This window comes from Salvelinus namaycush, chromosome 9 (genome assembly GCF_016432855.1).
Source record: "Salvelinus namaycush isolate Seneca chromosome 9, SaNama_1.0, whole genome shotgun sequence".
Taxonomy (NCBI): Eukaryota; Metazoa; Chordata; class Actinopteri; order Salmoniformes; family Salmonidae; genus Salvelinus; species Salvelinus namaycush.
In genome coordinates this window covers 17585627-17606095 of record NC_052315.1, presented here as the reverse complement: position 1 = coordinate 17606095, position 20469 = coordinate 17585627, and the positions used below count along the sequence as shown (strand labels likewise).

The window sequence follows — 20469 nt, the reverse complement described above, 5'->3', positions numbered from 1 at the left end:
CAACTTTAACTACTTTTCAACTACTTAGCATGTTATCTAACCCTTTAACCTAGCTTCTGACCCTAACTCCTAATCCTAAACCCTAGCGTAGCTAAGGTTAGCTACCTAGCAAACGTTTAGCAGCCCAAAGTTTGCAAGTTCGAATCTCATCAAGGACAAATGTAGCTAATTAGCAACTACATACTACTTTTTATCTACTATGAAATTACGTTGCATGTTAGCTAATTCTTCCTCCTAACTCCTAACCTTAACCCCCCCCAGTGTTTCCCAAACTGTCATCATGACCCCAAGGGGTGCACATTTTGTTTTATTCCCTAGCATTATGCCCTAGTTTTGGGAACAGAAAACTGTATTGAGATCAAATGTTTAATCGATGAGAAAATTTGCAGAATGTCAGCCAAAATCCATCTCTTTTCCATCTCCCATTGCCCGCCAGTAAGCTTCCTCTGGAAACGCGGAAGTGGAAACGCCAAGTGGACGCTTCACATTTAAATATCCAGTGAAATATATGTCCTTGGTATTACAGCTTTAGCAAGCTATTTTGTTTAAAAAAAAAATTAATATGAATTCCATATAGGATTAGGCCTATTCAATATCCATTGATAAAATTTGATTAAGATGAATTCGAAAATGTCTGACAAAAAAAAAATGCAGCAAGTTAAAATAATCTCATTTTAATAAATCAAAAAAAGTACACATCTACAAACATGTAGATCAATTCAACAAGATTTATGAAAGTAGGTAACAGTAAAATGTATTTTTCTTATTTACAATTGTTTTCAAAATGCGATTGTCTCCTCCATTTTACCCATAATCAACTATGAAATCCAAATAGTCTTGAACATGGAATGCTAATGATATGTTCAAAGAAAAAAGTAATTTATAAACTGAAATATGTACAAATAGTTCCACCAGAAGGAAAAGAAACCTTCATAATAACTAGTATTCTGATTAAACATTTGCCAGAACTTCGTAAAGGACCTAAAAGATACAACAGTCCGACAAACTGACTGTGCCCTACCCATGTGGTGTTTTACACAAGAGAGGACATATAAAATAATTCAATGGCAATTTACTTCATTGTCACAACTAGAGAAACCATTTGTGATAATTCATGGGGAAGTCACTGTTGTTCCTTTGCTATGATTTAACATGTGCTCCATTCCCTATAGATTTGCATTGAGAAAAGCAAGTTCAAGGTGACAAAAATAAGTATAAGAACAGAAAGCTAGACAAGAATGATCCTTTGCGCATTTCTAATCTCAAAGAGCTCTTCTTCAAGTCAAATATTAAAAGCCTTAAGAGGTCCAACAGTCTCATGATGAATAGTTCCAAAGCCCATGATATCAAGCATCAGGTGAAAATAAGCCACTTCTGTTGCGATGGACAGGGGCAAGCTCAGAGGGAAGGATAGACGAGAACAAAAACAAAATTCTAAATCCAATATGAAAAGTCACTTTCCTCCAGCCGTCAGGCATCCATTTAACATTGTCACACTGAAGGCGACTTAAATTAAGTCGAGGTTAGGGACTGTACTGTAGAATATCGCAACTCGTTCATTGTAAATCATTTGGTCTTTCATGACAATGGAGAATTATTGAAAAGTGCATAATCAAGAGCAGGCTTTCTACAAGGGCACTTTCATACTTGGATGTTGTTTTTTTCTCAGACTACACGTTCTCTTGCTTGTAACATTTTAGTCCATTGCCATGTCACTACAGTGGTATGCCGATATCTTGCTTCAAATACAGTATGCAATGCAAATACCTTCAACTCAAAACACCCCAAAATAGATTGGGGTCTTAATACTGGCACACCAACATTTGGGCCTTGGAGTTAAATTAGGACAAACGCATAGCTACCGCTCTTGACTAAAGAAGGGGAGAGGCTATAAGGACACTGGTGACCTTCAAAATGACTAACCAGAAACTGACCCTTACCTTAACGGCCATGCATTCATATAATCTCCACCCGGCCCAGCCAGAAGAGGACTGGACATCCCGCAGAGCCTGGTTCCTCTCTAGGTTTCTGATATTTCTAGGGAGTTTTTCATAGCTACCACGCTTCTACATCTGTATTGTTTGCAGTTTTAGGCTGGGTTTCTGTATAAGCACTTTGACATCTGCTTAGGTAAAAAAGGATTTATAAATAAATACATTTGATTGATTAACCCTAACCTAATTTTAACCAATTCTTAAATTGGTCAGGAGTGTCCGTGTAGCCTTTTCCCTAAAGAAGCAGCAGGAATGGTTCTCTAGGGAACTGGAATGTTACAGCATATTGATAAAAGAAAAAAGGAAAACATAGTAATAAACCTGGAAATTAATATTCATGGCATTTGTTTCACCATACAGTAGGTTGACATTATTCAATTGAGTTCTTATAAAATCACATTTGACTAGTAATATAGGCCTACCAAACAACTATCAAGGCAGCCTACTTTGGCGCAATTGTCACTAATTTTCCATCAAAAATACTGACAAGCATGAAAACAGCTTACAAAAGTCAAAGGCCACACAAACCTGCACGGTATTACAGTATCACAATTAAAACAACCAGTAAAAAAAAAAGGAATAGGCTGAGAGCCTGGAATTTGAAAAGGGTGCATAAAACGTTAAAAATGAAATCAAGCAATTACCACCCAAAGGACTATATCTCTATTTCAGTGGTATCTACATCATACATAACATGAATATTTGGGGCAATGAGGTACTCGCACTGTTTTGGTGGAGTGGTATAAGATTAAAACACATTTTGAATGCCAAAACTAAAAATGTGGTAAACGTATGCATTCATTTGTTAGATTGCAATTCATTTCCTAACTAGACTGATGTTATTGTGGAACAGATGATTTTTACTTATAGCCTCTGGAACAAGTTCTGGAATGTAATAGTTCTAATGAATACTGACATTCCTATACTTCCATACAAGGGACTGGAATAAGACATGCTTTTGCAAATTGCAAGATGTGCAGCCAATTTCACTACTAAAGTGCAAGAGTACACAGTAAAACAGGGTTCAACTCAATGTGCAGTTACCGGCACATAAAATTGTTCTAACACTCAAATATATAGTTTATAAATCATTGCAAACCTTGTGCATAAAAATAATCTGAACTGCATAATGGTAAATGCTGAACACAGATGCACATTTTCAGGTATGTCGTTAAGATGGTATGTCTTTACTGTTAACATTGTAAGACTAACACTTCAGAACTGTATTATATTATCTAAAGTATTATCTTAAGGAAATAAGTGGCTTTCTTGTCTATAATTTGTTGGATGGCAAAAGGGGATTTAAGGTAGAATACAGATAACTAATTTGAGAAAGGAAAAACAGGGATGCATAGACGACACATTTGGAATAAATCTCCATAGTAGCTAGATGACGCAGAATTCAACAATCTCACAGAAGATGTCAGATGTATGATGGTTAACTAGTCTTATCATGGAATTAAGCCACTACTTTTAAGGATAAGGTCAATCCATGTTGAGACAAAACCTCACTAAGGATCAACTTTGGCAGCAGTGCGACCACAGAGCAACATACAGTATCTGTGACAACCGTTGCAGAGAACAGAGAGAGAGGAGAGGGTGAGCAGCAACCTAAGTGTAATTACGAGAGACGATATAAGAGCATGATGGTACAGAAGAGTGCCTGGTATAGAGACCTAAATCTAACGCCCATCCAACAACACTGATTGATCCACCTGACCAATGAAAGCTACCGTTTGTAAACTGGGGGCACATGGTGAAGCAGAAAAAAAAAACAAAGCCCAAAGAGGCCTGGGATATCGGGAATGAGAGGGATGAGAACAGGGCGAAAGAGGAAAGCTCTGAGCAAGCCCAGTCCAGTTCTGTCCAGCTGTGGACAATGATAAGATCGTTGTCCTCACAGGAGGGTGCAGCGGAAGAAACTGCTCTTCTTGGGCTGTTCTGTGATCTTCACACCATGACTGCTGCCCTGAGGATTGTTGCCCTCCTGGAACACACACACAGTAAGTCAGAACACACACACACACAATACCCCATCTAAAATAGATGTGCACATAACACTTACCAGTTTCTTGTCCATTTTCGCCTTGATGTCTCTGGCAAGGGTCATAAATGCCTGGAAGTTCAAGGGGAAAAAAAGACAGGACAAATTAAGATCAAAGAGACAAAACAACGTGCAGTCTCTTTCAACCTAACAGAACAACAATTACTGTACAGCCATTGTTGTTTTTTAACTGCTGAGAATTAGTGAACTCACATTCTCCACGTTGATATTGGCCTTTGCACTGGTCTCCATAAACTTGATACCGTACTCCAACGACAACTGCCAAAGGTCAATAAAAGGGACGCACAAAATATACTCAGCGAACATTGACAGTAGCTCAATCACAAGTCTACATCTGTAGATACTCAAGATGTGAGTCATTGATTATAATTATTGATAATAGCCTACATAACATTTACTGTTCCCCCACCGTCTCACATCTGTCTTTGGACAACTGTCACTCAGCAAACATGGGCAGTAGCACAAAACATCTACTGTATAGACACTTGGATATCAGTCAGGTAGTTTGATATTTTTCATTTCCTGATCGGTGATGATCACCCACCTGCTCCCCTCTGTCTTTGGACACCTGTCGCTTGTCATTGACGTCACACTTGTTTCCCAGAACCATCTTCTCCACGTCAGCAGAGGCATGCTGGACAGGAAGACAGAAGATTGATCATGCAATGTAATTGCTACTTTCACTAAAACGTACAGACTTCAAAGACATACCGTGCATTCGGAAAGTATTCAACCTAGAGGTCGACCGATTATGATTTTTCAACGCCGATACAGATTATTGGAGGACCAAAAAAAGCCGATTAATCGGCCGATAAAGATGTATTTTTTATTTGTAATAATGACAATTACAACAATACTGAATGAACACTTATTTTAACTTAATACATCAATAATATAATACATAAATAAAATCAATTTAGCCTCAAATAAATAATGAAACATGTTCAATTTGGTTTAAATAATGCAAAAACAAAGTGTTGGAGAAGAAAGTAAAAGTGCAATATGTGCCATGTAAAAAAGCTAACGTTTAAGTTCCTTGCTCAGAACATGAGAACATATGAAAGCTGGTGGTTCCTTTTAACATGCGTCTTCAATATTCCATGGTATGAAGTTTTAGGTTGTAGTTATAGGAATTATAGGACTATTTTTCTCTATACCATTGTATTTCATATACCTTTGACTATTGGATGTTCTTATAGACACTTTAGTATTGCCAGTGTAACAGTATAGCTTTCCGTCCCTCTCCTCGCCCCTACCTGGGCACGAACCAGGAACACAACAGCCACCCTCGAAGCATCGTTACCCATTGCACCACAAAAGCCACGGCCCTTGCGGAGCAAGGGGAACAACTACTTCACGGTCTCAGAGCGAGTGACGTCACTTTAGCGCGCACCCCGCCAACTAGCTAGCCATTTCACATCGGTTACACCAGCCTATTCTCGGGAGTTGATAGGCTTGAAGTAAACAGCGCAATGCTTGAAGCACAGCGAAGAGCTGCTGGCAAACGCACGAAAGTGCTGTTTGAATGAATGCTTACGAGCCTGCTGCTGCCTACCACCGCTCAGTCAGACTGCTCTATCAAATCATAGACTTAATTATAACATAATAACACACAGAAATACGAGCCTTGGGTCAATAATATGGTGAAATCCAGAAACTATCATTTTGAAAACAAAACGTTTATTCTTTCAGTGAAATACAGAACCATTCCGTATTTTATCTAACGGGTGGCATCCATAAGTCTAAATATTCCTGTTATATTGCACAACCTTCAATGTTATGTCATAATTATGTAAAATTCTGGCAAATTAGGTCGCAACGAGCCAGGCGGCCCAAACTGTTGCATATACCCTGACTCTGCGTGCAATGAACGCAAGAGAAGACACAATTTCCCTAGTTTAATATTGCCTGCTAACATGAATTTAACTAAATATGCAGGTCTCAAAAAATATACTTCTGTGTATTGATTTCAAGAAAGGCATTGATGTTTATGGTTAGGTACATTCGTGCAACGATTGTGCTTTTTTCGCAAATGCGCTTTTGTTGAATCATCCCCAGTTTGGAGAAGTTGAAGTCTTTGTTAGGAAGACAGTCTTCACACAGTTCACAACGAGCCAAAAGGCCCAAACTGCTGCATATACCTTGGCTCTGTTGCACAGAACGCAAGAGAAGTGACAATTTCCCTAGTTAAAATAAATTCATGTTAGCAGGAAATATTAACTAAATATGCAGGTTTAAAAATATATACTTGTGTATTGATTTTAAGAAAGGCGTTGATGTTTAGGTACACATTTGTGCAACGACAGTGATTTTTTTCGTGAATGCGCTTATTAAAATCCCCCTTTTGGCAAAGTAGGCTATGATTCAATGATAAATTAACAGGCACCGCATCGATTATATGCAACGCAAGACAAGCTAGATAAACTAGTAATATCATCATCCATGTGTAGTTAACTAGTGATTATGTTAAGATTGTTTTTTATAAGATACGTTTAATGCTAGCTAGCGCCTTACCTTGGCTCCTTGCTGCACTCGCATAATAGGTAGTCAGCCTGCCACGCAGTCTCCATGGAGTGCAATGTAATCGGGCATGATCGGTGTCCAAAAATGCCGATTACCGATTGTTATGAAAACTTGAAATCGGCCCTAATTAAATCGGCCATTACGATTAATCGGTCTACCTCTAATTCAGACCCCTTGACTTTGTACACATTGTCTTACGTTACAGCCTTATTCTAAAATAGTTTTTTTATTCCCCTCAATCTACACACAAGACCCCATAATGACAAAGTAAGAACAGCTTTAGACATTTTAGGAAATTTATTAAAAAATTAAAAACTAAAATATCACATTCACGTAAGTATTCAGACCCTTTACTCAGAACTTTGTTGAAGCACCTTCGGCGGCAATTACTGCCTCGAGTCTTCTTGGGTATGACGCTACAAGCTTGACACACCTGTATTTGGGGAGTTTCTCCCATTCTTCTCTGCAGATGCTCTCAAACTCTGTCAGGTTGGATGGGGAGCATTGCTGAACAGCTATTTTCAGGTCTCTCCAGAGATGTTAGATCAGGTTCAAGTCCGGGCCACTCAAGGACATTCAGAGACTTGTCCCGAAACCACTCCTGCGTTGTCTTGGCGGTCTGCTTAGGGTAGTTGTCCTGTTCGAAGTTGAACCTTCGCCCCCAGTCTAAGGTCCCGAGCGCTCTGTTTATCTTTCACTTGATCCTGACTAGTCTCCTAGTCCCTGAAAAACATCCCCAGGTTTCTTCCAGATGTGATGCTTGGCATTCAGGCCAAATAGTTCAATCTTGCTTTCATCAGACCAGAGAACCATGTTTCTCATGGTCTGAGAGTCCTTTAGGTTCCTTTAACTGAAGAGTGGCTTCTGCCTGGCCACTACATAAAAGGCCTGATTGGTGGAGTGCTGCAGATGGTTGTCCTTCTGGAAGGTTCTCCCATCTCCACAGAGAAACTCTGGAGCTCTGTCAGAGTGACCATCGGGTTCTTGGTCACCTCCCTGACCAAGGCCCTTCTCCCCCCATTGCTCAGTTTGGCCGGGCGGCCAGCTCTAGGCAGTCTTGGTGGTTCCAAACTTCTTCCATTTAAGAATGATGGAGGCCACTGTGTTCTTGGGGACCTTCAATGCTGCAGACATTTTTTGTTACCCTTCCCCAGATCTGTGCCTCGACACAATCCTGTCTTGGAGCTCTACAGGAAATTCCTTCGACCTCATGGCTTGGTTTTTGCTCTGACATGCACTGTCAACTGTGGGACCTTATATAGACTGGTGTGTGCCTTTCCAAATCATGTCAAATCAATTGAATTTACCACAGATGGACTCCAATCAAGGATGATCAATGGAAACAGGATTTATCTGATGTCAATTTTGAGTCTCATAGCAAAGGGTCTGAATACTTAGCAGGTATTGGCCATATACCATAAACCCCCAAGGTGGCGTATTGTTATTATAACTTCTTATGGCTGCAGGGGCAGTATGGAGTAGCTTGGATGAAAGGTGCCCAGAGTAAACGGCCTGCTCCTCAGTCATAGGTGCTAATATATGCATATTATTATTACTATTGGATAGAAAACACTCTGAAGTTTCTAAAACTGTTTGAATTATGTCTGTGAGTATAACAGAACTCATATGGCAGGCAAAAACCAGAGAAAAAATCCAAACAGGAAGTGGGAATTCTGAGGCTGGTCGATTTTCAACCAAGATCCTATTGAAATCTCAGCAAGATATGGATTTTGCACTTCCACTAGATGTCAACAGTCTGTAGAACCTTGTTTGATGCCTCTACTGTGAAGGGGGGCCAAATGAGAGAGGAATTAGTCAGGTCTGCCATGACCTGACCATGCGCGTTCATATGAGGGAGCTCTGTTCCATCGCTCATCTGAAGTCAATGTAATTCTCCGGTTGGAACGTTATTCAAGATTTATGTTAAAAACATTCTAAAGATTGATTCAATACATCGTTTGACATGTTTCTACTGACTGTTATGGAACTTTTGGACATTTCGTCAGCTTTTAGTGAATGCGCTATTTGGATATAAATGATGGACATTACCGAACAAAACAAACATTTCTTGTGGAAGTGGGAGTCCTGGGAGTGCATTCCGACGAAGATCAGCAAAGGTAAGTGAAGAGTTATAATGCTTTTTATGAGTTTTGTTGACTGCACAATTTGGCGGGTAACTGTATGGCTTGCTTTTGTGGCTGAGCGCTGTTTTCAGATGATTGAATATTGTGTTTTGCCGTAAAGCTTTTTGAAATCTGACACAGCGGTTGCATTAAGAACAAGTGTATCTTTAATTCTATGTAAAACATGTATCTTTCATCAAAGTTTATTTCTGTTATTTGACGTGGCTCTCTGCAATTTCTCCGGATATTTTGGAGGTATTTCTGAACATGGCGCCAATGTAAACTGAGGTTTTTGGATATAAATATGAACTTAATCGAACAAAACATATATGTATTGTGTAACATGAAGTCCTATGAGTGTCATCTGATGAAGATCAAAGGTTAGTGATTCATTTTATCTCCATTTGTGCTTTTTGTGACTCTTTGGCTGGAAAAATGGCAGAATTTCTCTGTGAGTTGGTGGTGACCTAACATAATCGTTTGTGGTGCATTCGCTGAAAAGCCTATTTGAAATCAGACATTTTGGTTGGATTAACAACAAGATTACCTTTAAAATGGTATAAGACACATGTATGTTTGAGGAATTTTAATTATGAGATTTCTGTTTGAATTTGGCGCCCTGCACTTTCACTGCCTGTTGTCATATCGATCCCGTTAACAGGATTGCAGCCATAAGAAGATAAACTGGTTACCAACGTAATTAGAGTAGTAAAAATAAATGTTGTCATACCCGTGGTATACGGTCTGATATACCACGGCTGTCAGCCAATCAGCATTCAGGGATCGAACCACCCAGTTTATAATGGCCAATATACCATGGCAGTGTTTTGTAGCAGTGGGGGTCCTCATTGGATAATTTTTATGTAGAATGACTGAGAAGCTCAGCTCTGGTGACTTTTTTAAAAGGACTCGAAAATGAATGAAAATAAAATCATGCTGACACCATCTCAAATATAATTTCCACCTCCAGGAATGATCCCAATAACATATCTGTAAAAATTTGGTGTTACAATTATTTTAACATATTGAACCATGCATATAGCCTATGCATGGTCCATATTATTAGATATTAGTGATGGAGGAAAATAATTGATAGTTACATATCAGGACATTATATTTCACAATATATTGTATAGTTTTGACAACGTCGCAATACTATTTCTGCGCTAGTTGGATGTACCTGCACCAAAACTCCAGTATTATTCCTTCATAGCTTGTTCTCCATCTTTTTAAATAGGGAGCCAATTTATTTTCAGCACTTCCATGACTGACCAAAACTTGTTTTTTCACAGCTGTCCCTTGTCCCTCTGCAGCAGACATATGGTGAGCAATATGTTTGGAACGTCGAATCACAATAAAATCAGTTTCGAATCGCAATACTTATTGTATCGGTGATAATATCGTACTTCTCACAGAAACCACTGCATGTCACAATTCTTTCCCCCAACACTTTCCCTGGCTGCCACTACTCTTGCTCAACTAAAGACCATTAAAACTCCTGTTTACCCATGATTGCGTTATGAATTGTTGTGCATTGACTGCTTGTCAGAATGCATGTTTCCCTCCCTATGGCAATCGCAACTCGAATGCATCTTGAGAGAAATATTTATCTAGCATAGAACGTATAAAAACAAGCTGACTAGGTAAATTGATAAACTATTTTACTATGGGGTTGTCTGTTTTTTCTAGCAATTACTCGTTTTGTTTGCAGGGGAAAAGTTATAGCATCTTTATTTTGACTGTAGTGGAAACACTACCACGGCTAAGGGCTGTTCTTAGGCACCACGTGACATAAAATGCTGTTTCAGCCAATAAGCATCCAGGAACCAAACTACTATAATTTCTGATAATTACCTCCTCTATATTCCTTATCCAGTTTTTGATGTTGTCAAATGACTTCTCATTGGTGATGTCATAGACCAACATGATGCCCTGGGGAGAAAAACAGAGACTTGGTAAACAACAACCACTTTAACAATGAATGTCAGATACTAACATCCTGTTAAACTTGAGACTTGTACACTTCAGTAAAAACCTAATTGTTATGAAGGGCCTGAACAGGATTCCAGTGCGATTTTACACCTCCCATGAATGATCTCAGGTATGTAGTGCTTATAAAGGGAGGGACTCAAACTAGTGTGCAATCTAGGCCTAACACAAATTGATCGCCATTAATGTCTCTGAATATGGATTTTTTTTTTTTTTAATAATCTAAACTATATTCTCATCAGCGGTGTAAAGTGCTTAAGTAAAAACACTAAAGTACTACTTAAGTCGTTTTTTGGAGCAACTGTATTTATATGACAACTTTTACTCCACTACATTCCGAAAGAAAGTAATGTACTATTTACTCCTTACATTTTCCAGTACCCAAAAGTACTAGTTACATTTTGAATGCTTAGCACGATAGGAACATTTTCTAATTCACACACTTATCAAGAGAACATCCCTGGTCATCCCTACTGTGTGATCTGGCAGATTCACTTAACACAAATGCTTTGTTTGTAAATTATGTCTGAGTGTTGAAATGTGTCCAGGCTATCCATACATTAAAAAATATATATAATCAAGAAAATCGTGCCATCTGGTTTGCTTAATATAAGGAATTTGAAATTATTAATACTTTTACTTTTGATACTTAAGTACATTTAAAACCAAATACCTTTAGACTTTTACCAAAGTAGTACTTTACTGGGTGACTTTCACTTGAGTCATTATCTTTTAAATGTATCTTTACTTTTACTCAAGTATCTTACTGATTCTCATGTAGGTATATGTGCTTTGTAGTACATTTGCAAAATTGAGAGAGGGACATTGATGTATTTTAAAAAGATGAGGAGCAAGAGAGGGAGTGTGGTGATGTAGTGTCCACAACTAAAGAATCATTGTGGAATCCCGAAAGCATAAGCGACTGACCATGGCTCCTCTGTAGTATGCCGTTGTGATTGTTCGAAACCGCTCCTGGCCTGCTGTGTCCCTGGGAGAGAACAACACAATGAGATCCTTTAATTCCCATCCCTGATTTTAACCCACTTGTAGAATTATAGGCCAATTGTGATCATTCCCAAGGTGCACTTTTTCAAGACATAATTTCAGAGAAATTCTGTTAAGTCAAAGGGCTGTCTTACCATATCTGTAGCTTGATCTTCTTACCATCTAGTTCTACAGTTCTAATTTTAAAGTCAATACCTGAAACAGGAATAGCAAAAGTGAGACAATTCTTGCATTTCTACCCACTTAAATTTTTATTTCACTATTGTCTAACCACAGCGCTCCAAACGACAAAGGATCATTGAAACACAACCATTTGAGTTTGATGTATTTTGTAGGCCTACCGCACTGTTTATGCACAAGTGGCAAAACCAGACTGCATTCAACATTTGCTTGAAGGCTAGCTAGTAATTATTTGGATTATATCATGTCCAGAGAGTTCTGGCTAGGGAGGCCCATCTTTTTAGATGATGCTGCAGGCCACATACAGGAAGTGCACAACTTCAATTTGAGAAATGGCTTGTCTAATGTAAATGGCTGCATAACTTCAGGGAAGACCTCCCCAACATGTAGCTACTAAAACGGACCTTTCTGTAATGTTACAGTGACTGGTTTGAACTAGCAAACTCTCATGTATTACTTACTAGGAAGTGAACTTCACTGTTATCTAACGTTAGCTAACTAAGCTATCTAATGAGTCAGAGTAAGCTTGTTCTTGCTCACTTGACAGCTAACGTTAGTTAGCTAAGGAGTCAGGTGACGTCACCTGCTAAAATCTTATGAAAATATCAATTTGAGGTATGCTGGGGATGCTGAAGTGCTGGTTTTATTGCCAAGCGAGCAGTGTGAAAAGCCGGTTAAGTTAACTAGCAAGCTAGTCCTGAATGCTAACCAAATAAGCTAGCTAGCCAGCTAACTTTAGCTAACTAGCGTTAGCATGACAGGATGGGCGCACACTAGCATTGCTGCTAACTAGCTACCCGTCCTCCGGCATAACTTTTCTAACCAGAAAACTTACGAAATTCACATACCTATTGTGGAGATAAATGTTGAGTTGAAGGCATCTTCTGAAAACCTGAACAACACACACGTCTTTCCGACGCCAGAATCGCCGATTAACAGTAGTTTAAACAAGTAATCGTAAGTCTTCGCCATATTATTAGCAATTGCGGAAATCCCGCCCGGCAGTTGTGAAAAGAGATACGTTACTGCTTTGCTCGATTTACTGGACCAGTGATTGGACAAACAACTTTTCACTCTTGACTGCTCTGGAGCCGTGAATTCCACGCTGTCAATCAAAATGGAAACGTCAGCTGATTGTGCTCTTGAAGTCAATGTCCCACCCATTAAAATGTGGTCCCACCCATTAAAATGTGGTCCCACCCATTAAAATGTGGTCCCACCCATTAAAATGTGGTCCCACCCATTAAAATGTGGTCCCACCCATTAAAATGTGGTCCCACCCATTAAAATGTGGTCCCACCATTATCTTCTCATCTTAACAACAACTATATCAGTCTGCAAGGAGTGCTGTAATATTCTAATCAAAGTTGAAAGTACAGTGCCAGTGAGTGAAATAACAATAACCAAGAGAAGTAATGTCGGTAAGTGGTTTTTCTTTGCACATGCAAGCAATTCTTTGGAATAGCCAGTCAAATACTGTACAACGTGTACATGTTTATTGGAGGTCTTGTTTTGACCATGAACATTGAAGTCAGTAGCTAATAGTGCTGTGCTATTAGTACTTTTTGAGGTTGCTTCGGTTTCAGTTCAATTATAAAAAAAGAATCATGGTTTTCGGTTTTGATCTTCTTTTTTTTTATACATGAAATGCATTATGAAATAATAGCATTACAATGATTTTACAGCTTTTTAATGGAAATTCCAAAGTCAAAAGTAGTAAACATTCATTTGTCAAAACATTGAAAATATTGCTTTGTCTCTCAGTTCCACATGGGGTAGATATCAATATAAAATAAGAAATTACTATGAAATAATACAATATTTCCGGTGTATATTACTTTTTATTTGATGAGCTTATTCGTTTTAATATCCTAATAATATTTTCTCTGCTTGGGCAGTAACAGTCAGCCGGTGGCATCCTGGTTTCAAAGAATTTCGTATTTTTCTGTTATGAATTCTAGCTAGGTGGCTAACGTTAGCTAGGCTAGGTGTTAGGCTTAAGGTTACGTTTAGGAGTTAGGTTAAAGGGGAAGGGGAAGGGATAGCAGACATGCTAAGTAGTTATAAAGTAGCTAAAAAAGTAGTAAGTAGTTGTAAATTAGCGAAAATTTTAAAGTTGTCCGTGATGAGTTATGAACTCGCAACCTTTGGGTTGCTAGACCTTCGCAATATACGCCCACCCACTAAAACCGGACTAAATGGAATTCAAGTAATTGACCAACGTTGCTAATAACCAGAAAAAAACTGTCGGTTAATCGCTCAGCACTAGCTAATGATTCAGTCAAATTCAGCAATAAGTTATGAAGACTATGGTTTGGTTTAAAACATGACCATTTAGCAAATATAAAATAGTGGTGCCTGTTCTGGGAATGGAATACATGTCTGGGCATGCCTCAGAAATAGTTCTGCTGCAGTTCTTGTATCACACATGAGAGGGTACCCTTGACTTATTTCCCCTTTCATATGGTTTTATGTTTTTTTAATGGTTCTAATGGTGTGAGCTGTGAAAACAAATATTTTTATACATTAATCCATATTGCAGCTCAATAAGGACCTAATACACCCTACTTTGGAGGCTGAGAGGCAAAGACACAAGAAGAAGAGGTTGGTTCAGAGTCCCAACTCCTACTTCATGGATGTAAAATGCCCTGGTGAGTATTAAGGATGTAGCTTATGTAACAGTATAACTTTAAACCGTCCCCTCGCGCGAACCAGGGACCTTCTGCACACATCAACAACAGTCACCCACGAAGCGTCGTTACCCATCGCTCCACAAAAGCCGCGGCCCTTGCAGAGCAAGGGGCAACACTACTAATAGGTTTCAGAGCAAGTGACGTAACTGATTGAAACGCTAGTAGCGCGTACCCGCTAACTAGCTAGCCATTTCACATCCGTTACACTCACCCCCCTTTCAACCTCCTCCTTTTCCGCAGCAACCAGTGATCCGGGTCAACAGCATCAATGTTACAGTATAACTTTAAACCGTCCCCTCGCCCCGACCTCGGGCGCAAACCAGGGACCCTCTGCACACATCAACAACGGTCGCCCACGAAGCATCGTTACCCATCGCTCCACAAAGGCCACGGCCCTTGCAGAGCAAGGGGCAACACTACTAATAGGTTTCAGAGCAAGTGACGTAACTGATTGAAACGCTACTAGCGCGTACCCGCTAACTAGCTAGCCATTTCACATCCGTTACACTTACATCCTGCCCAAGTTGCAACTTTTTGCATTGATAAACTATTTACATGTAGTGTTCACACTATTATTAAATTAGCTTTCCCATTTCCCGATCTATAAGAATTATAATAATTTACAACACAAAAAAAAATAAAGCATGAAAATAAATAAAGCATTTACAAAGGTTTATTTAAAGAAAAAAATATAAGGTTACAGAAAAACATATTTGTTTTCAACTTTATTCCAGGCTGCTACAGGATCACCACAGTGTTCAGTCATGCCCAGAGAGTGGTTCCCTGTGGCGGCTGCTCCTTCGTCCTGTGCCAGCCCAGAGGGGGGAAATGTCGCCTCACTGAGGGTAAGAAGACTGTTGTATAATCACATTGCTCAAGAACTTACACAGTAGCATAGGCCCATATCAGTGTAGAGCTCTATCGAATATCTACTGATTTTTGACTTTACCAGTCTCTTTCTCACCCCTATACAGGCTGCTCCTTCAGAAGAAAGCAACGCTGAGTGAGATTTCAGTAGTGAACTATCAACTGTGATAGTTGTAAATTGGGGTCCATGGATGTTTCGTAAATTATATTGAATGGAATGGGGATTATTCAATCTGATTGGCAGTGTTTTGTCCTTATTATCATATAAACAGATTACAATATTGTTCAGCTACAATATGCCTTTTCGTAATGAATAGGTATAATATACTGTATGCTGAAGTGGTTTGTCTCTGTGTTTGAGATTTCTATTTTTCTTACTAAATAATAAATTAAATAATCTCTTGAGCCAGGTTGTTGTGTAAAAATTTATTAGACTGAAAGCAGGAAAAGTGAATGAAACATTTCAACACAGACTCAGTCAAATAATGAGAAGCCTTGATTGATTACCTTCACAGACAACAATAAAACCTTTTGACGGTTCACCTTCTCTGGTCTGTGTATTCTTTGGTTTCGAGAGTTCCCCTGACTGAAAGTTTTGTAAAACAGGAGCAATACATCAATAACTAACATTATTCTACTATATACAATAACTATCCATGTTTTATTACCTTGATTGAGGCCCCAGTGGTGCTTTTTTTGGTTTCACTTTTACTAAATATGCTACCACCACAATATAATACCAGGATTATGGTTTTACACCTAGGCTAGGCAGTCAAATGCAGAGCTGAGATAGTGGCAGGCATGTCAGGCCATAGTGGAAAGGAGGTGCTATAAAGCTGCATGTCAGCATATGGCGGCACTTTAAGACCATACAGATAATAGGTTAGGTCAGAAGAGGGGTTGTAGTTCCTTGAAAGATTTGTATATAATGCTCTTTTCACATTTTTTTCTCGCTTTGGCAATCCCTCCACCTGAATGACAGTCACAGTATTTTAGCACCACCAGTAGCACCACAGACATGTTCGCCATCCTTTCCATGAGTCTTCCTCTAGTCTCAATGACCATGTTAACACACACATATACACCAAAGGTAGAATATTGGCTCATTATTAAAAGGCACAGTCCAACCTGTGGATATGTCCACATACAGTGGGGAGAACAAGTATTTGATACACTGCCGATTTTGCAGGTTTTCCTACTTACAAAGCATGTAGAGGTCTGTAATTTTTTATCATAGGTACACTTCAACTGTGAGAATCTAAAATAAAAATCCAGAAAATCACATTGTATGATTTTTAAGTAATTAATTTGCATTTTATTGCATGACATAAGTATTTGATCACCTACCAACCAGTAAGAATTCCGGCTCTCACAGACCTGTTAGTTTTTCTTTAAGAAGCCCTCCTGTTCTCCACTCATTACCTGTATTAACTGCACCTGTTTGAACTCGTTACCTGTATAAAAAGACACCTGTCCACACACTCAATCAAACAGACTCCAACCTCTCCACAATGGCCAAGACCAGAGAGCTGTGTAAGGACATCAGGGATAAAATTGCACAAGGCTGGGACAAGGCTGGGATGGGTTACAGGACAATAGGCAAGCAGCTTGGTGAGAAGGCAACAACTGTTGGCGCAATTATTAGAAAATGGAAGAAGTTCAAGATGACGGTCAATCACCCTCGGTCTGGGGCTCCATGCAAGATCTCACCTCGTGGGGCATCAATGATCATGAGGAAGGTGAGGGATCAGCCCAGAACTACACGGCAGGACCTGGTCAATGACCTGAAGAGAGCTGGGACCACAGTCTCAAAGAAAACCATTAGTAACACACTACGCCGTCATGGATTAAAATCCTGCAGCGCACGCAAGGTCCCCCTGCTCAAGCCAGCGCATGTCCAGGCTCGTCTGAAGTTTGCCAATGACCATCTGGATGATCCAGAGGAGGAATGGGAGAAGGTCATGTGGTCTGATGACAAAAATAGAGCTTTTTGGTCTAAACTCCACTCGCCGTGTTTGGAGGAAGAAGAAGGATGAGTACAACCCCAAGAACACCATCCCAACCGTGAAGCATGGAGGTGGAAACATCATTCTTTGGGGATGCTTTTCTGCAAAGGGGACAGGACGACTGCACCGTATTGAGGGGAGGATGGATGGGGCCATGTATTGCGAGATCTTGGCCAACAACCTCCTTCCCTCAGTAAGAGCATTGAAGATGGGTCGTGGCTGGGTCTTCCAGCATGACAACGACCCGAAACACACAGCCAGGGCAACTAAGGAGTGGCTCCGTAAGAAGCATCTCAAGGTTCTGGAGTGGCCTAGCCAGTCTCCAGACCTGAACCCAATAGAAAATCTTTGGAGGGAGCTGAAGGTCCGTATTGCCCAGCGACAGCCCCGAAACCTGAAGGATCTGGAGAAGGTCTGAATGGAGGAGTGGGCCAAAATCCCTGCTGCAGTGTGTGCAAACCTGGTCAAGAACTACAGGAAACGTATGATCTCTGTAATTGCAAACAAAGGTTTCTGTACCAAATATTAAGTTCTGCTTTTCTGATGTATCAAATACTTATGTCATGCAAGAAAATGCAAATGAATTACTTAAAAATCATACAATGTGATTTTCTGGATTTTTATTTTAGATCCCGTCTCTCACAGTTGAAGTGTACCAATGATACAAATTACAGACCTCTACATGCTTTGTAAGTAGGAAAACCTGCAAAATCGGCAGTGTATCAAATACTTGTTCTCCCCACTGTACATTGTGCATGGACTAAATTACCATGTCAGTTGGTAAAAGCTGATTCCTGTCAACTGTTTGCAAAATAACTCTAGGTGGAGCTCATGAATCATACATAAATGAAGGCCATACATATAACATAACCTATTTCAAAACATGCTTTTGAGTGCACATTTCAAATATGAGTTGTCGTTTTTCTATTCTTGACTCATTGGTTTGAAAAAACTAAGGGTACAAGTTAAGTTAATCCCCTTTCGCTGGGAATAAGACTTTACAGCTCAAAATGTGGAATGAAATGTAATATTTATGGAATGTTGCAAGACTTTTATCCTCTCCATCTTCCTCATCATCATCTTTATAAGCTGTTGAGCTCTTGCAGTGTTTGGTCCAGGACTTGATGCATTCCCAGGTTCTCTTCTTTGGCACCTGCTAATTTTTCTAAAAAATAAATAAAATAAAGACATATTGAAAAAATATTGAATGAAACCACACATAACAGGACCATCAAAGTTGATTAATATGAATTAATTCTCCTTAGGTTTGGTAAACAATATTCTACACAGAATCCAAAGCCATTCCTATACAGGATGTACAACAGCTGCTTCCTAGCCACCATGCTTCTACATCTGCATTTCTTGCTGTTTAGGGTTTTAGGCTGGGTTTCTGTATATCACTTTGTGACATCAGCTGATATAAAAAGGGCTTTAGAAATACATTTGATTGATTGATTGATTTTACATACTGTAACTGCTGCGATCGTGTTAAGTTGTTCCATATGCAAAACACAACCACACTAAAGAACACTACCCAAAACAAAAGGCAGATTTGCATATATAAAACTGATGACAGTAATGTATGGAGTTGCACGACAAATGTTATGTAAAACAGATGTGAGGGACACTCAGTGTGAATGCATGCCACACTCCATAAATTCTCACCTTCTTAAAACAGTTGTTTATCCCATTATAAAGATTGTAATATCAGAACTTTTTAATTAAAGAAGAAAGGATAGTTGAGATAGTTAGCTTTTAATGAGTTTCATTACACAGTGAGATGGACAGAAGGCACAGAGAAAAGGAGAAAGGGTATTTCAGGAGGCTAACCTCAGGACACAATAGCCTAAAGTGGGAAGGGTGAGAGAACAGACACCCTGGAGGGAGCAGGAGGCCAGCAGAAAGAAATGTCTACAAGGAGGTCATGTCATTGAGGGCATGATCCAGCTCCTCGCTGATAGCCTTGTACTTCAGCTTCTGAGCGTAAAGTTCATCTGGAGGTCAAAGGGCAGCAGGAGGTAGCACAGGTAAGGTACAAGGAAAGCAGCAGCCGAGAGAGGTGGAGGACAGGACAGGGAATCAAAAAGGAAATGGTGGCAAAAAGAGAGGGAAGAGAAAGAGAGGACAGTTCAGTGGATGCAAAAGAGAAAATTCATACAGTATAAAAATGAAAGAAGAGAATATGCCAGAAAGATAAGACATCTTAGTCTACCTGTGAGCATTCTAAAATTGAAATATGTTGCAAATCTTTTTTTGGGGGGGGGGCAAGAGATGACTACCATAAGCATTTAAGCCTATATCAAGGTTTCCATAAAAGTACTTCATACTGGTAAACCCATTTCATGTGGCTCTAGGACCAAAAATTATGATCTAAAAGGAATTTGAGCACTCTGTTCTTAGTGCAGACATCAGACACCAAACTAGGTGCTCTTTGGTTAGTATAAAATGGGCCTACATATTTCTTTACACTGGAGACCAAGGCAGTGTGTTTTATTAGCTTGTCGGAGAAGTTTCCATATGTTTGGCAGGGTACGCTTTCTTCTAGAGAAATATTTCCAGCTAGTTGAATATTTTTTTTTTTAGCTGGGACCGGGTCAATGTGAAACTGTGCATAATAAGATGTTGTTTCATTGCTCAGGGAGAAGATTAAATATCCAGACCTCTTGACCTAGGAAATTACATACAAATGGGGAATATGGAACAAGCTTGACATCTTAACTAATTTACTGACATGGAATGTTCTTATTTGAGCAACTCAGCTTTATAAGTCTGAGATGCAACTGAGAACAATGATAAAACTGTTATTTTCAAAATATATAGTGTAATCTTCTGCAATAAAATATGTCTAATTTACAGGAACTTTCTCTCCACACTAAGTTACATTTACTTTCTCTTCTATCGAAATGCCATAGAGCAGTTTGCAACAGCGTTTTTAGCACTCATACCTTCCAGGTCATCAATGAACTTTTCCAGTTTGGCCACTGTCCTCTCTGCAAACTCTGCACGAGTCTCAGCCTGGGGGAC

General features: G+C 39.4%; 3 protein-coding genes across 5 annotated transcripts in view; 1 reads left to right on the top strand and 2 right to left on the bottom strand.

The window, feature by feature from the left end:
• Positions 1-2309: 2309 nt before the first annotated feature.
• Positions 2310-12921, bottom strand: LOC120053769 (ras-related protein Rab-8A). The gene is made up of 8 exons (XM_039001010.1): positions 12728-12921; positions 11834-11894; positions 11622-11682; positions 10560-10637; positions 4604-4693; positions 4252-4317; positions 4060-4110; positions 2310-3981 (listed from the first exon to the last, which is right to left on the bottom strand). Exons 1-8 carry the CDS (start codon positions 12849-12851, stop codon positions 3892-3894), a joined length of 621 nt encoding a protein of 206 aa, XP_038856938.1. The 5' UTR covers positions 12852-12921; the 3' UTR covers positions 2310-3891.
• A 226-nt stretch (positions 12922-13147) lies between these two features.
• On the top strand, positions 13148-15979 carry LOC120053770 (40S ribosomal protein S27-like). The gene is made up of 4 exons (XM_039001011.1): positions 13148-13300; positions 14422-14530; positions 15307-15417; positions 15547-15979. The coding sequence occupies exons 1-4, from the start codon at positions 13295-13297 to the stop codon at positions 15573-15575; spliced, it is 255 nt and encodes an 84-aa protein (XP_038856939.1). The 5' UTR covers positions 13148-13294; the 3' UTR covers positions 15576-15979.
• Positions 15980-18135: 2156 nt separating this feature from the next.
• The window catches only part of LOC120053768 (tropomyosin alpha-4 chain-like), a 28141-nt gene continuing 25807 nt past the window's right edge, over positions 18136-20469 (bottom strand). For 2 of the 3 annotated variants that reach the window (XM_039001007.1, XM_039001006.1), the window contains 2 exons: positions 20391-20460; positions 18136-18610 (listed from right to left, as the gene is read on the bottom strand). In XM_039001007.1, coding sequence (XP_038856935.1) covers positions 18528-18610; positions 20391-20460 — 153 coding nt within the window. In that variant the 3' untranslated portion in view covers positions 18136-18527. Of the gene's footprint in view, positions 18611-18650; positions 19440-20390; positions 20461-20469 lie in introns of those variants that run through there. The other variant, XM_039001009.1, reaches the window with a different exon arrangement.